General features: G+C 36.5%; 2 protein-coding genes across 3 annotated transcripts; one reads left to right on the top strand and one right to left on the bottom strand.

Moving 5' to 3' along the window:
• Positions 1-1,992: 1,992 nt before the first annotated feature.
• Positions 1,993-12,701, top strand: LOC143920806 (uncharacterized). Of its 2 annotated transcripts, none has more exons than XM_077443773.1 (5): positions 1,993-2,094; positions 4,765-4,840; positions 4,923-5,079; positions 6,365-7,324; positions 11,880-12,701. In XM_077443773.1, exons 2-5 carry the CDS (start codon positions 4,815-4,817, stop codon positions 12,144-12,146), a joined length of 1,410 nt encoding a protein of 469 aa, XP_077299899.1. In that variant the 5' UTR covers positions 1,993-2,094; positions 4,765-4,814; the 3' UTR covers positions 12,147-12,701. The 2 variants fall into 2 exon arrangements, with proteins under 2 accessions (XP_077299899.1, XP_077299901.1); XM_077443775.1 differs by lacking the exon at positions 1,993-2,094 and adding an exon at positions 4,048-4,520 and having other exon boundaries at positions 11,880-12,602.
• Positions 12,574-15,950, bottom strand: LOC143920805 (valine--tRNA ligase-like). Its single transcript, XM_077443772.1, has 2 exons — positions 14,361-15,950; positions 12,574-14,286 (listed from the first exon to the last, which is right to left on the bottom strand). Exons 1-2 carry the CDS (start codon positions 15,814-15,816, stop codon positions 12,725-12,727), a joined length of 3,018 nt encoding a protein of 1,005 aa, XP_077299898.1. The 5' UTR covers positions 15,817-15,950; the 3' UTR covers positions 12,574-12,724.
• Positions 15,951-16,860: the final 910 nt, after the last annotated feature.

Genomic DNA, 16,860 nt, shown 5'->3' with positions numbered 1-16,860 from the left:
AACATTGGCTATTTTTTTTTTTTTTTTGATGCTTGACCATTTCTCGTCCACCTTGATGTTTCGATTTTAAATTGGAATAAGAGTCGGGTAATTGGGTTTAAATACGTGCCACTCAAGCATGAGAATAACATTTATTCATATAAAAGCATTAAAATATAATTTTAATAACATTTAAAACAATCTTAACAAAAAATATATATTCAGTAGTGTAAAACACAAAAAAGACACGTGAAATAAGTGATTTCAATATTGAATCATTAAAGAATCACCAAATAAATAAAAAAAATCAGATGTCTTCGTTCTTCGGTGAATTCTTTTCATGAGTTTTAAGACACAATATCGATAATGGACTTTTTGCAAGAGAAAATGGGTAAAAGAGAATGATTAGAACTATTAAATTATTTTAGTTAAAAGAGATAAACTTTATATGGTGAGTGATTAGCTGATTAATATTTAAGTCATATAATTATGAGAATAACAGAGAATTACACATCTTAAGAAAAATTGCTTTTAACAATATAAATAAGTAATAAAGGTAAAACATTATAAACAAACAATATATGTAAAACATTAATTATTTAGAAAAGGTAAAAACATACATATATACAAAAAAATTAATGTATCAATTTTAAGTTCTGGTAGAACAATGTGAAAACAAGGTTATAATCTAATCGTGATATTTTAGTCAGTTTGGAACTATAAATAAACAATATTTTTATGGAAAACAAAAGTTTAAACCAGTTTAAGTATTTTCTGCATACCTCTGAACTATTAAATATAATAAAGTTTATTTCAGCTTCATGAGATGGGATGAGTTGGAAATAATTATATTTTTAAATAATCTATATAATATCTGTCTATCCACTATTAAAACTCCAATCACAGATCCATCTCCAAATCCTTAAAAGCATTAGCGAGAGCTAAGCGTTCGGCATGAGAATCGGCAGTCATTATATATTTTGGATTTATGTTCCCCAGAAATCTTCAAAAGAGCGAATGCTGAAAAATTCTCAAAAGTTGTTTGACCTTTAGTAGTATGGGGACTAATCTAGTTGTGAAGGTGTTCTTCACCACCAGTCCGCCATGTGTTATAGACAGGTTCGTCTGTGTTTTGGTAGTTAATACTGCTATATGTATGGGTAAAGTTGTTTTATTGTTTGCCTAAATATTGTACAAGTGTATTAGAATATTTGGGGAAGTTTTCTTGAAGCGGCTATTGGCTGTTGACTTGGTGTCGTGATGGCCGCTGGATCTGCAATGTGTCGTTGCTCTGGATCCGGCTATGTTCAGATGTCTCCGGATATGGCAGTGTGTTGCTGGCTCGGCATTCGGCTATGTTCAGCAGGTCTCTGGATAGGGTAGAGTGTTGCTGGTTCGGCGTTCGGCTATGTTCAGCAGGTCTCTGGATGCGGCAGTGTGTTGCTGGCTCGTTCGGCTGGTCCGCTGCTGTGTGTCGGCGCTTGTTGCTGTGGGTCGACTGAAGTTGTTTGGGGTGGACCTCCTTTTATATTGTTTTTGGGCATCACGTGACTCGTTGTAGCTGGTGTTTATGCGTGTGCGAGGAATGTGTTTTTGTCGATTAGGGTGGAACTTGCTAGAACGTTTGGCACCGTTCCGCTTGATTTAGTTTAATGGCTGCAGGTGTTCTTCGACCGGTTTTGTTCCACTCGACTTGTAGGGGTGGAACTTGCTAGAACGTTTGGATGACGAGATTCCTACAGTAGTGATAACTGCTAATGGAACAGCGAGTCAGGAACAATCAGAACAAAAGTTAGTGTGTTGTTGCAAATCACAGGATGACGTTGAGTCAATAAATATAATGTTATTATGGTTTGGTCTCTCTTCATTAGTGGAGTCGTGATCATTACAGTAAAGGGTATTAAAGTAAAGTATTTGACGTGTGACATGTTGCTGGTTTGTTGTCTGGCAGGCAGGCAGATGCTGCAGCCGCAGTTTGAAGCCGGCAATAAAAATAAACGATCGGTCAAAAGTGAGTTGGCAGTAGTGCGAGTCGCGAGTCGCGAGTTGCGAGTCGCTCGGTTTGGTCTGGTCGTGCTCGTCTCTGTTCTCCGCTCTCCGTTCTCCATTCTTCATGTAAGTCGCTGTCACTGTCACTGTCACTGTCACTGTCACTGTCACTTTCTGGCTTCAATTGGCCTATTTATTCGGAGCGGCGACCGCGACCGCGACAGCCGGGTTTGTGACAACCGTCGGTCAGTCGCTCGTCTGTCATATTTATGTTTCCGACTGATCGTCTGATCGTCTGTACGCCGAACAAATGCAACCGAATTTGCACCTTGCCTCACCTGCATAAAGATCATTTTCGCGTGCACACCTCTCTTCGTACATGTACTTCGTTTTTTTTTTTTTTACTAATTATCAATAATGAGATCTCTTCTCTCAACTCTTCCGATTGAAGCAAACGCCAAGAAATCGATTCAAAGTCGGATCCGAAATGTATGCATACACATCTATGAATGTGTAATTATGTGTGGGTGTGTGATTCAATTAGAATTATTATGCTTTGATCAATCAGAGTGTATATGATTTTATATCGTATTCGAAATGTTGAAGAATACATTTTTACCTCTTTTTTCAGAACCGTCCCGCCGACTAATTATCATGCATTCAAATTTATACTTCTTGTCGCAAGTCCGCGCAATTTTAAAAATTACACATTTCAAAATATTGAAACGCCACTAGATGAACAAAATTCATTATCTATTTAGATGTGTTAGATCATATTATGTATCTTGCAGTTGCTCTTCTCTTTTTGTTTGTCACTCCCCTTCACAGCCTCATCTTTATTAACCATATTTCTTCCTGTTAATGCATGTTTCAATATTTAATATGTTCGTATAAAAAACACCTCTCTAAAAATATTCAACTAAAGATATATATATATATATATATATATATATATATATATATATATATATAATTTCGATTAACAAATATTTATACCACATTATTCATTTGAATCGTCACAAATAGGTGCAATTTTTTTCATTGTTTGCTTCTTAAAACTTTTTCAGAAGAACCTATCGATGTCTGGACGACATATTTTATGAAAATACCGCGATACTATATATATAAATAATAGCTCATTATATGATTTAAAATGCCTCGAAGGGAAACGGACGAACAACGTAAAATTAGGTTGGTCAAACAAAAAATAAACAATTTAAAACGTCGCATCAAAGAAACGCCGGAAGAGCGGAAGGCGCGTCTGATGAAAATGTGCGAAAGTCACAAGAGGAAAAGAAGAAACGAATCTGCCGAGGAGCGGGTGTTGCGTTTGCAAAAGGCCAAAGTCAAAAATACAAACTACATACAGAATGAAACGGCCGAGCAGAGAGAGCACCGCTTGAATCGATTGAAAAACTACTACAAGCAGAGGGTCTCGAGCGAGACTGCCGAACAGAGGGAACAGCGTCTGTTGAGGGGAAGAATATCCCAGAAGAAGAAAATCAACAACGAAACGCCCGAACGCCGAGAGCGACGGCTCAACAAATTGCGACACTACCAAAAGCAGAAACTGGAGAACGAAACTCCCGAGCAGCGCGAGTATCGTTTGAATCGACTCAAAAACAACCAAAAACAGAGAACCGCCAAAGAAAACACCGACGACTTGGACGAATCTTGGTCCAGCACTCACGAGAAAGAAGCGCGCATTGAAATCGCATTCCTCGAAAGAGAACACCTCATGTTGAAAGTAATCAATCGACACTATTTATTTTAGACTACATATTAGTTACATACATAGTTATTCAGGGGTGGCCAAAATTTCTGATCTCGTGCTTCTTCATCTATCTATCGTTCACTAAAACGAAACAATTATCGTTATCGTATCGCATGTCAAATAAATACTGAAAGCTTTGAAATGCTATGTACATATGTAAGAGTTTTTTTTTTTTTTTTTAATCAATGTGAATCTTTTGTACAGAAACATTGGCCACTCCCGCACACAAAGCACAAGCTTCCAGTATTTATATCAAATTACATAACACGATAATATATTATTGTATTGTATCCATTGCATTGCAGGAGCAGCAGATCAGTAACAGCAACAGCAACGAAAACAAATACAATTCGATTCAAAATCAAAACAGTTCAGAAAGTATGGTTTGGCCACCCGGCTACGTGACGAACAACACTATGCACTGATGATTGCATTCGTCAAATTTAACTGTATAACAACAACTATTGTATCATTTTACCGAGACGAGCTCGCTCAACCGCATAGACTATATATGTATATTGTTATAATAAACAAAATGCCAAAACACACGTACCTCATCATCACCATCATCGTAAATGTATTATATACAATGTATATTAATTTAGCATACATACATCATGTATATAATATTATATGTATGTATAGACGTGTGTGTGTATGTGTGTGTGTGTGTGTGAATATTTAACGACAATAATTATGCCTTAAAAGTCGTATTTATTTATAACGTTAAAGACTGATATATAATTAATATATACAGGCGAATCAATCGTTGTCTTCGGTAAGCATAATGTATATTAGTATATTGTGTACTTTGTTTGTTCTAAGAATGCAACTCTTCTTGATTGTTTTAAAAACTGTTTTGGGGCATTCGGGCTCTACTTTTAAATGGTGCAGAAGAGTAGTCTATTCTTAGAAAAAGCATTTTATTTTTCGTTATTTTTTTAAGGCCATATTTGCACAAGTAATTTAGTAATTATGCAGTTGGATGATTAATAATGAAATGTATCTTTTATATATTTCAGGGCGACAGTGAAAATATATCTTATCCCGATGTCTGATCCAACAATGTAAAATGGACGAAACAGTTGGGGAAGATAGGTTAATTGCTATTGATATTCGCATTGGTATAGTCGTTATGTTTCATATTTAATTGTATTCATCAATGTTATTTTTATTTTAGTGGAGAGGATAGATTGTACAATGGAGTAATTGTAAAGCAGGAGTTGATGCTCGACTATGAACATTGTGATGAAACGCAACCGTCTGATGATGCATTCGAAGAAAGCGGCTTTCCTATTATCACTTGTATTAAAAGTGAATATTCACTTGAAGGGAAAGTACGTATAATAACACTGTTCGACAAATGACGGCTTTTAAAATGTTTCAGAGACGAGATATGACTTTTCTTATAGATCTATGCCCAGTGAACACGAATCTGGTAATAAAAAGTGTTGATTGGCTTGAGATTCGGAGATATATGTGTTTTTTAAATCGCGCGATTTTTCTATATCTTGGTGTTGTTCGGTCGATTTCTCAAAATCTGTTAATTTCCTGTTCAAAATGAATATTGGAATCTACAGTCGGGTATTTTATCTTTCATTTGTAGTACTTTTCAGCTTTCAAATCTCTCTAAGTAGTCGTCCAGTTCAAATCAAAAGTCAAAATTACGTATTTTCACTTGGGATTTTTTCCCACTGTTAATACTATATTATATTGAGTATTTTCTATTGAAACATGTTTATAAGGATAGTGTTCTGGCCACACTATTTTTTTATTTCGTTGAAAAGGGTTAATTGAATGTGTGGTGAATTTTAAACTGGTAAAATTGCGAACAAAAAGCTCATACTAGTGTTTACTCGTATTTACACGAATCTGAATTGAATTAATAGGGATAATATATTAAATTACCTTTATATGAGAATTAAATAAAATTCCACTTGGAAAAATCATATTTCGACTATTCTTGTGGATTAATAACAACAATTCTATTGATAACTGGCTTACCTCGATAAAATAAACGAATTTTTGTTATTAATCCACAAGAATAGTCGAAATATGATTTTTCTAAGTGGAATTTTATTTAATTCTCATATAAAGATAATTTAATATATTATCCCTATTAATTCAATTCGGATTCGTTTAAATACGAGTAAACATAGTGTGGCCAGAACACTATCCTAATAAACATGTTTCAATAGAAAATACTCAATATAATATAGTATTAACAGTGGGAAAAAATCCCAAGTTAAAAACGTAATTTTGACTTTTGATTTGAACTGGACGACTACTTAAAGAGATTTGAAAGCTGAAAAGTACTACAAATGAAAGATAAAATACCCGACTGTAGATTCCAATATTCATTTTGAACAGGAAATTAACAGATTTTGAGAAATCGACCGAACAACACTAAGATATAGAAAAATTGCGCGATTTAAAAAACACATATATCTCCGAATCTCGAGCCAATCAACACTTTTTATTACCAGATTCGTTTTCACTGGGCATAGATCTATAAGAAAAGTCATATCTCGTCTGAAACATTTTTCGTGTCGAACAGTGTAATCATCAATATTTAAGTCGAAACACATTTCGTTTATTTTGATGGATTTCATTTTTTTATAGGATCAAAAAATAGAAGCTGAAATAGCGTGCGTTAAAAGTGAAGATAGTGATTTTTTAATTAATAAATTGAACAATGAAGAGTTATTGGATGATTGTAACGATTCGAATATTAAAAGGGAAGATTATATTAGTGAATCGGATTCAATTCAAAATTTAAACGAAGATGAACTTCAAGCTGACGATGTGTGTTTTAAGGTTGAAGCAGTGGAGAGTGATGAGATCATTATAGCGGAACCGGTGATTAGTGTCCAAGAAAAGTTACAGAATTATGTCAGTCAAACGAACGATTTGCTTTCACCGGTTAGCTACCAGTGTTCCATCTGCCACAGGCCGTTCCAATACTTTGGCTCGTTGAAAAAACACGAAAAGCTTCACGAAGCCGAGCCAAAGTCGGACTCGGCTTCTAAATTGAACCCTTCTCCCCGACCGCCCAAATCGACCGTTAAAAATAATGGCAAACGTCTGCGAAAACCGGTGGGGGCTAAAACTCACAACTGCTGGTGCGGCAGTGCCTTTCGCAGAAAATCCAGCATGATCGCTTGCATCAAGAGTCACGGGGGCTTTCTCTGCAAGTGGTGCTCGTTGCCCTTCCGGTTCAAGCGGGACTTCAACCGCCACGAGCAGAGTATGCACGCGGAAATGGCCAAGATGAAAGAGTACCGGTGCAAATTTTGCAACAAGGGTTTCATACACAAAAAAGTGATGCAGAACCACGTCGATAAACACATAACGAACAGTGTGCATTGCGAATATTGCGATACGGTGTTCTTGGACAGGAAGTTGCTCAAGAGTCACATCGCATCGGAGCACACCGCAACTACACCGCAAGTCGTCGCCAAGAAGCCCATCGTTGTTGAAAACATTGCCGTATTTAAATTTAAGTGTAAGCATTGTAGCAAAAGTTATACCACACTCAAAGCGCTCTCGGATCACCAAGCAGACGATCATAATAAAATTAAGGTATACAAAAACACATTTTTAATATTATACATATGTACATATATCATTGGGTTGCTACACGTTATGTAAATTTATCATGTTCGTATTACTCTGTCATTTTATTTGGAAATCAATTGAATTCTTCAAATTTAAACTTTCAATGGTTTTGCACATGTAAAAAAAACACTAGCACGCAAATGGCATCCAGGCTGAAATCCTTTGTACTGCTATAAGTCATATTAACCCTTTGCCCGCGGCAATAAATATAGTGAACAAGCCCTGTACGCGGCACCTTTTTCGCGAATTTGGCAATCGAGTTTTCGACCTTAAATACAGATTTTAATATTTACTCAAGTAACCAGATATGTTAATTAACACATAAAGTATTATTTTAAACAATAAAATACCTAATATATCTCGTAGTTTTGGCTTAATTGTCAAATAATCATTCTTCATACAATTGAGACGTATCGTCACAATTGTTCAACAGACGTGACGTCACATAAACGAGGTTTCAGTATGGTTCCACAAAAAACTAATTTTGACTGGTATATATTCATTTTAAGCAAATTGAATAGATGGCATTCAACTCTCAGTAATATATTCAACTAATTTTGAACCTTAAAACAGTTGAAATAAGCGTATATATGGCTCAAAATCCCGTGCAAAGTTCAGAAATTCTATGGAAGACAGCCGCGCTACAGACTTGTCGCGCAAAGCTTCCATAGAAGACGGCCGCAGGCAAACAGTTAACCACGGGAGTCCAAGAACCTTCACGTGCCGTTCGATTCGTTCGAGTGTGTTTTCTCCCCAAAAATGGAAAATCTGTAAAATCATTGTTGAGTGGGGAGAAAGCTCGCCACTTCCTGCATCAGTATTTGTATAAAAAAAATTACACTTTGAGTTCCTTTGATATTAATATCCTCAAGAAGTCGCTGCAAACTTAGCTAGGGGACTGAATCTCCTCCAATGGGAAAGGATCAGTCCAGTTAAAAACATGTTTTCAGTTAAAATAATGCAAAATCTGCGAGGTTGATTTTTGTAATTAGCTATAAAAATCATTATAACATAAGTGCAAGAAATTAAAAAAATAACGGCTGACGCAGATCTGTCTTTCCGAGGCGGATATCATTCTCACATTGACTATTGAGCGCAGAGTACTGAATGTCCCATTTTTGAGGCACATGTACATGGGACTTTCCGCGAAAATAATTATTTCTGTTGATATCGGTCAATGTTTTTTTATTTCGTTATGACATCATTTGAATCATAGAGGTTTTGATGAAGAATTCACAAAATATGAAGAACCTGCTTTCAGTATATTAAGAAAAATAAAATAAAATACAAGTCCTGGTATCTCGCTCGCTATCCATCACAGTGCGGCAAGTGTTTAACATACATGCATATTATATTGTTACGTACACCGCCGAGTAAGTGCAATCGGATTAGGTTCGTAGCATCCTAGAGACTGTGTGACCGTTATAATTGGTTTCAAGGATTATCTCCAGACTAAGTGCAAGTAGGCTAAACAATGGCCACCGAATTGGCCGCTATTGGTCCCTTCTTAGAAGTGACCGATAGCGTGGGACTGAGTGTCGTGGGAATATATATCCGGGTACATGCCTAAACAATGGGGAAGTAACCGGACGTCGAAGATGCCCTGAGCGACCTGTCCCTTTATAAGGAGGTACTAAGACCATATCAAGACATTTGGGACAGAGCACTGCCAGTGTGTGTGTATCTCCTTAATCACCAATAAATGCTGTGAGACGACTTTGGCCTTTTACTTGGATCCTCCACCCACCTCTACGCAACAATATAATGGAAAATCAGCTGACGGAATGAGTCCAAGATAACGTGTAATACTGCAACTGCCTATGGCTAATTCATTCAATTTTAAATTTACAATTATTGGAAACTTATTGTTTGTATGTATGTAAATGATAATATTATGATTGAAAAAAAAATCACAATCTTTTTCGAAAAAAGTTTCCTGTATAAGTTAATTATGCTTCTCGTATATTTTGTGTTTATGGTCAAAACTTTTGTGACAATAAGTATTGTGGCATTATATGTATTATTGGTTTCAAATTTGCCGACTGGTAACGATTCCTTTCTGAATTCACTGGAACTGTTGATTGAATGAGGTTAATATTATACTATACATATACATATATTATAATCCTATTCGAATGAAAATATTCATATATGTTTTAATTGTTTATTGTGTTATATGTCTAACAATTTATTTTAGTTTTAACCTTGCACATTATGGCGACATTTGAAATTGATTCGTCGCATTGTAAAAGAATCAACCCAGAATCGGACGAAAGTGAAATTGAATGTGACGAAAATTGTTCCAACCAGTTGGAACCGTCGATAACCGAAATCAATTGGAAAAAAGATATCTATAATCCTACAATTCATCTTTTGTCTCATACAACACCGACAGAACTCGTGGACGTGAACAAGTACTCGACAGAGAGCGACTTTTTCAAATTGTTCATGGACAGAAGCCTCGTCAGGTTGATCGCACGGGAAACGAATCGTTTTTACAAAAAAGCCGCAAAATCCGCACAGGCGAGCAGTTGGTTCAGAACTAAACCCGACGAGATCTACTTGTTCTTGGCCGTGTGCATGCTGTTCTCGAGGAATCCGTACAAAGATTTATCAGCATATTGGGCGGAAGAGTCCGGCGTATATTCCACGCTGTACGCGCGCTTCATGTCCAAAGAGCGGTTTTGCAAACTGCTGAATGCGCTCCATTTTGAAAACGACGACTTGGATCCGAGTCGCTCGGCCAAAATCAACACGGTGATCGGACACTTGAACGTAAACTTGAATCGATACATGAAGCCCAGTCAGAATTTACACTTGAGCGAGAGTTTCATATCCCGGAAGCCGCAAACGAGACGGCAACCGCCGCTTCCCGATGAGCAGCGATTCAAGATCAGGGTATACGCTGTACACGACTCCAACAACGGCTACATCTACAGCGTGAGCACATCGGTGGACATTCCGCGTGTGGTCGGTCCCTCGAACGATGCTGCAATGATTTTTCTGTCTCCTTTTTTGGACCGCGGTCACACTATATACTTGTGCAAGGCGTTAACCGATCCGTACCTGATTGCGTCTATGCATTCGAGGAGCACCAACGTATGCGGAGTGATCAACGACAATCACCCGGGAATGCCCAAGTTCGACGAGACGAACAGGTACTATTACACCGACACGATGATGGCTCAGAATTGGGTATATCAAAAAATTAGTGGCATTTTATTGAGTACGTTTCATATAAGCGTGAGCAGCGAAGACACGCCGAGTAAGTTGGCGTTCGCCGCCCAAGATTACATAAAAAATACGAGGACCTATTCACAACCGGAGCTGATGATTTCGAGCATTATCGAGGAGCAAAAGTCGATCAAGTGGTATCACAAAGTGTTCCTTCACCTGGTCGACATTTGTCTGAGAAACGCTTACGTTCTCTACTTGCGGATCATCGACGCCGATATGGGTTTTCACGTTTTCCAATTGAGGGTGTTGATGCAGATCTTCTACGAGACCAAGATTGCCGAGGCTAGGGGGAAAAACTCGCGGCTGCAGGAGCCAGAGGGAGACCATTACATGGCCATATGGCCCAAGTTGAACGGGAGACCTTACAAAAAGGATTGCCACGTGTGCAAGCTGTCTCTCGGTAAACAGAATCCAACGCGCTTCTTTTGTAGACTATGCAATTATATGCCTCTGTGTGATAAGGCGTGCTTTTATATTTATCATCATGAATATCTCGGCAAGTAAAATTTAGGTGGTAGTATGTTATTTGACGATACTTTAATACAAAATTAATATATAATTTGTGACAGAAACAACTTCAGGTGTGTTTACATATGACGAATTGACTCTACTACAGTGTTGTTAGTACAGTTAGCCATTCTATTCTATAATATTGTACAAAAATATCCCATGAATAATATGTATTAACTTCAGAACAAAATACTACATAATTTGTGTGATTTTCTTATATTACTATTTCGTAATTATTGTCATTTTAAATTATTTCTCATTTGTTACGTACATTGATATTACATACATATGATGTGTAAAAAGTTTTGAAATTAAATCATATGACGGGCTGAAAACCAGACTGGTACAAGTGACATTTAAAAAAAAAGCTGGTTTTAGTGCTAAAATAATAGCATTTCATATATGCTATTATTTTAGCACTTAAACCAGCTTTTTTTTAAAAAATGTCACTTGTACCAGTCTGGTTTTCAGCCTGTCATATATGTAGATAATAGATTTTTATCATGCATTTACATATGTATATTAAAATATATTATATTTGATTACCAATAATTTAATAAATACATACATTGCCGAAAGTTTATTCATGAAGGCATTTATTTAACAATAAGTTTCCGGAAATTTTTAACGAACGGTCATTTGATGACAGCACTGTTGATGTGTGTGTGTTTTTTTAATAATTTATATAACGTGGCAACCTCGAAATTTTAACTGGCGATTAATGATTAATTTATTTAATAAGTCTTATTATGATTTTGAATATGTATTGCAGAAAAAGCATCAGTGTGAACGGTGTAAAGATTGTTTCCGAAACGCCAGTGAATTGTCGTCGCATCGGAGATTGCACTGTCGCGGCGGACAATACCCCGTCGTAGTGAAGACTAAATCTGTAGTAAAGGAGACTGTGATCGTTCACAAGTGCGACGTTTGCTCGCAGATTTTCAGGTCGAAAGAGATGATGCTGCGGCACAAAGCCAAACATCCGTTTGTGGAGTTTGTCGAAGACGACTCCACGCAAAAGCGGATATTCTTCAAATGATTGTGCTTTCGTATTATTATTTTAGTATGGACATACATTGTATGTGTGTGTGGTGTTATGTTCGACTGTATTTTTACTATTTATTAAATTGCCGGCGGCGTCGCATTAAATTTTGGATGAAATGATTTTATTTTATTTCTCCTCTAGTCTGAAGTATTTTTACAGCTTATGTTTTAAGTAATTTTTTTTTTTTATGTCTACTCTCTTATCGAGGTGCAATTAGTGTGTAAGTACATATGTTGTGTTGTTATAAATATGTTGTTGTTAATGTCAAGTCGATTTCGGGGATGTAAATATTATACAGCATAGTGTAGTGGTAAATCTGCACATTGTCCGATCGCCCGACAAACAGGCGAATTTTATGCACATTAGCAGAATATGTACCTAATTTTATATACCGTGACACTTGAAATTTGTGATTGTTTTAAATACAGAATTAATTTTCTATTATATATATATATATGTACATGTGTTTTATTCATTCAAGTGCCCTTGTTATAAAATGGTAACAATTAAAAATTATTGACTAGATTTATTTTGTTATAAAACATACATACATAAATACAATAACTTTTTCACTAACTATTTTCTGTTAACTTTTTCAATTCCTCCCTTAAAGCGAACATTTTTTCTTTTGTCGATTTTTGAATATGAAGAGGCGCTTTTTTGCCGAATCCTTCAGATGACGTTGTCTTTTCTAGTTTCGCTAAAGCTTTCTTTACTTTATCCAATTTCTTCAACAGCATTTGCCGTCCAGCGTCTGAACGGTTCACTTGAAAGTCTTCAGAGTCGGATAATGTTAGGTAGACTTTCATCGATTTATCGGCAGTATATGCCCACATCGTAGAATCGATCTTTTCACTGCCGACGGACAATCCTTCGGATGCTCCGAGGAATAATATTAAATCTCTATAACAAAGAGCGACTTCACTATGCTCCGCACTACTTTCGATGAAAATTGAAGATTTATTATTTTTCTTTACATTGTAAGTGCTTCTTATCTGGCGAACGGTCGTTATAATTTTGAGCATGACTTCAAATTCCTTCTCTAACTTTACATCCTTCCAAGACAGAAGAGTTTCCTTATTTCCGATTGATAAATTATCGATAGTATCGTGGTAGTTGACGACACAATTGTGATCGACAGGTATGTGGGGGATTAATTTTTCAGATATAAAAGGCATGAACGGAGACAGCAATCTCAAACTTGTGTTAAAACAAGCGGATAGTGTATGAGAATGTAAAGCCATTTTTTCTTGGTTTAAAACGGGCTTCATATCCATTTTGACACATTCAATATAAACGTCGCATAATTCACGGTATAGAAACTGTTTCAATGAATTTGTAGCTATATGAAAATCAAAATTATCTAAAGAAGCGTACACCGATTGTACGAGGGTCGAAAGTCTACTCAGCAGCCACATATCGACACGACTGAGATTTTCCATTCTGCACGATTTTAAAGCGTCTACGTCTAGCTGGTCGGTGAATTTTTGGGTGAATCGTAAGCTTTGCCAAATTTTATTACAGAATAGTTTATTCGAGTGGCATTCTTTAACTTCAAAGTTGATGTATACATTCTTTACATTCTGGCTGCAGAGTGTGTACCTCAATGCGTCCGTTCCACACTGCGGAATACCTTCAGGAAACTGCTTAGTCTGTTCGCTCAACGTCTTCGTCAATTCATCGTCGGACATTATTCCGTTAGCGTGAGACTTTCTGGCTTTACTGTTCAGATCAGCTAAAGATATACCGTTGATTACGTCCTGTGGCTCTATTACGTTGCCTTTACTTTTGGACATTTTCGCTCCATTCGCATCGCATATGATGCCATGTAAGAGAACTTTGGAGAACGGCAATGTTCCCGTTAACTTTGTTCCGAGCATGATCATTCGGCACACCCAGAAGAAAGTAATGTCGTGTCCTGTCACCATCAAGCTTAAAGGATAGAGTTTTTTGTATTGAGCCCTTGATTTAGGCCATCCATGAGAAGAAAACGGATAGATTCCTGATGAAAACCAAGTGTCTAATACGTCATCGTCTTGCGTGCACAAAATCTTAGACGGAGATGTGTTGAGGATTTTACTCGATTTAACTTTCGCATCGGCTTCATCGAAAGCAGCTACCCAAATTGATTTATCTAAAATTATAATAATTAACACATGCATCAATTTTTCAAAATGCGTTTTCAATACGACAAATAAGCATTTATACCTCTATTATCAATCGAATAACATTCGTAAGCCGGAATCCGATGACCCCACCACAGCTGTCTGGAAATACACCAATCCTTATTTTCATCCAACCATTGAGTCCAGATCCTATCGTAAGTATCGGGCACCAATTGTAATTCTCCCGTTTTGATGGCTTCTAATGCATCTCGGTACATCTCTTTACAATTAACGTACCATTGAGGACGTGGTAATAATTCTACAATGTCACCGCTCCTGCTACAAGTCGGCACTACCATTTTATGCGGCTTTACAGATCTTAACAGTTCCAACTGTTTCAGTTCGGTCAAGATGACTTCTCTAGCATCAAATCTTTTCATTCCGGAAAAGTGCAAATAGCCCTGTTCGATAAGTCCGTCTTCATTAATCACAGGCATCATTTCCAAACGGTGTCTTTCGGCGATATCATAATCATTTCTGTCATGAGCAGGTGTTATTTTAACAGCCCCCGTACCGAAAGTCATCTCGACGGATTCGTCAGATATCACTGGAATTGTTTTATCGATGAAAGGATGTTTCAAATGACTTCCTACCAAACTGGAATATCTTTTATCTTCAGGATGGACGGCAACGGCGACATCGCCCAGTAGAGTTTCCGGGCGAGTTGTCGCTACGACGATTTCTTCGGAACGATCGTGTACTTTGTAAGCGATTTCATACATCTCGCCAAATTTTACCGGCTTAGAATATCCCGGCACGCTAATGTACATTGGATTTAAGACATCTATGTTATCGACTTCAATGTCTGATATGCTGGAATTAAGAGAACAACTCCAATTTACGAGGCGGTTCGATCGATAAATTAATCCATTGTCAAAAAGTCTAACGAATGCTTCTTTGACTGCTTTGGATTGATCTGGATCCATCGTGAATACTTCTTTGGACCAGTCCAGTGACGCGCCGAGAGATTTTAACTGCTGCTGAATAACACCTTCGTTCTGTGCCTTCCATTTCCATATTTCTTCGTTGAATCGCTTGTAGCCGAGTTGATAGCGAGTTATATTTTTTTTAGCTAGATATTTTTCGACGACGACTTGTGTAGCTATCCCGGCGTGGTCCGTGCCAGGTAGCCAACATACGCTCGATCCGTTCAGTCGCATAAACCGACATAGTACATCTTGAAGAGTTGCCGTTAACGAATGCCCCAAGTGTAACGATCCGGTAACATTTGGTGGAGGTAATGCGAGGCTGAATGTCGCTGGAAATTTGCCATCATTCGGAGCGTTAATCGTTTTGTTTAGATCGTACTTGAATCTGTCGGTCGTATCCCAAGGTCTGAGAGTAGAATCTTCAACGACCAAGCATGAGTATTTCTCTTCCAACACTTTCAACTTTTTTTCTAGTGTATTTTCTAAAGTTTTAGTATGTATTTTTGATGTAGATGATAGTTGATACAAATGCCTTTGAAATTTAGGACATTGATGAGGTAAAAATAACATTTTGCGCGTATTTAAAACAGCGCAGTGTTACAGTTATGTCATTTTATTAGTGAAATTGTAGCAAATTGAACTTAACCTCAGTTAGAAACGTCAATTAAATTTTGACAACTTTGGCCGTAATACGATAAAATTTTAGCTTATATTATACAAAGTACATATATTATTATTTACTATTTACATATATTATTTATTTACATATTTGTTACATATATTATTTATGTACATATATTATTTATTTACTATTTGTTTTTTTATACATATCTATGTACATCCTGTCTGTTGATTTATTATTTATTACATTGTTTATTTATTTATTGTTGTTGATTATTTATTTACATATATGTTACATATATTATTTATTTACTATTTGTTTTTTTATACATATCTATGTACATCCTGTCTGTTGATTTTTCAATTAATAAATTAAAATAAAATAAAAATAAAAGTACGAGAATAAAATTAATTCATTAGATGCTTTTTGTTCATCACATGAATCATTATTTTACGCGACTAAAATATATTTCCTATGAGTTAGTGGTCAACCATTGAAGGTACAAAAGGTCTTTTGTAATAAGAATTCACAACAAAAAGTATTTAGTATAACATTTGAGTGGCTTATTTTGCGAGTAGGAATTTTATCCAATATTTTTCAGAAAGAATGATTTATTACCATAGAAGTAGAATGCATAGAATCGCTCTCAGCCTCCAAAAATGTTGCTACAAAAACTCTGTTCATTGTTTGCAAAACTTCATCTATCTCTCTCTTGTCTCTCTTCTTACTTTCTGTCACTCTCTTCAATGGCTCGCTTTTAGACGATACTTTTGTTAACAATGACCATTCTATGCATTCTACTTTTATGTTTCTTACACATACATAGTGTTGCGTAGGGGTGGGTGGAGGATCCAAGTAAAAGGCCAACAGTCGTTTCACAGCATTTATTGATGATTAAGGAGATACACGCAGTGTCACGGCTAAGTCCAGAAATGACCTGAGATCGCTTACGTACCGCCTTATAAGGGGTAGATCTCTCAGGACGTCTAATC

Source organism: Arctopsyche grandis, chromosome 13, assembly GCF_051622035.1.
Source record: "Arctopsyche grandis isolate Sample6627 chromosome 13, ASM5162203v2, whole genome shotgun sequence".
Taxonomy (NCBI): domain Eukaryota; kingdom Metazoa; phylum Arthropoda; class Insecta; order Trichoptera; family Hydropsychidae; genus Arctopsyche; species Arctopsyche grandis.
This window is presented reverse-complemented; position numbering and strand designations above follow the sequence as displayed.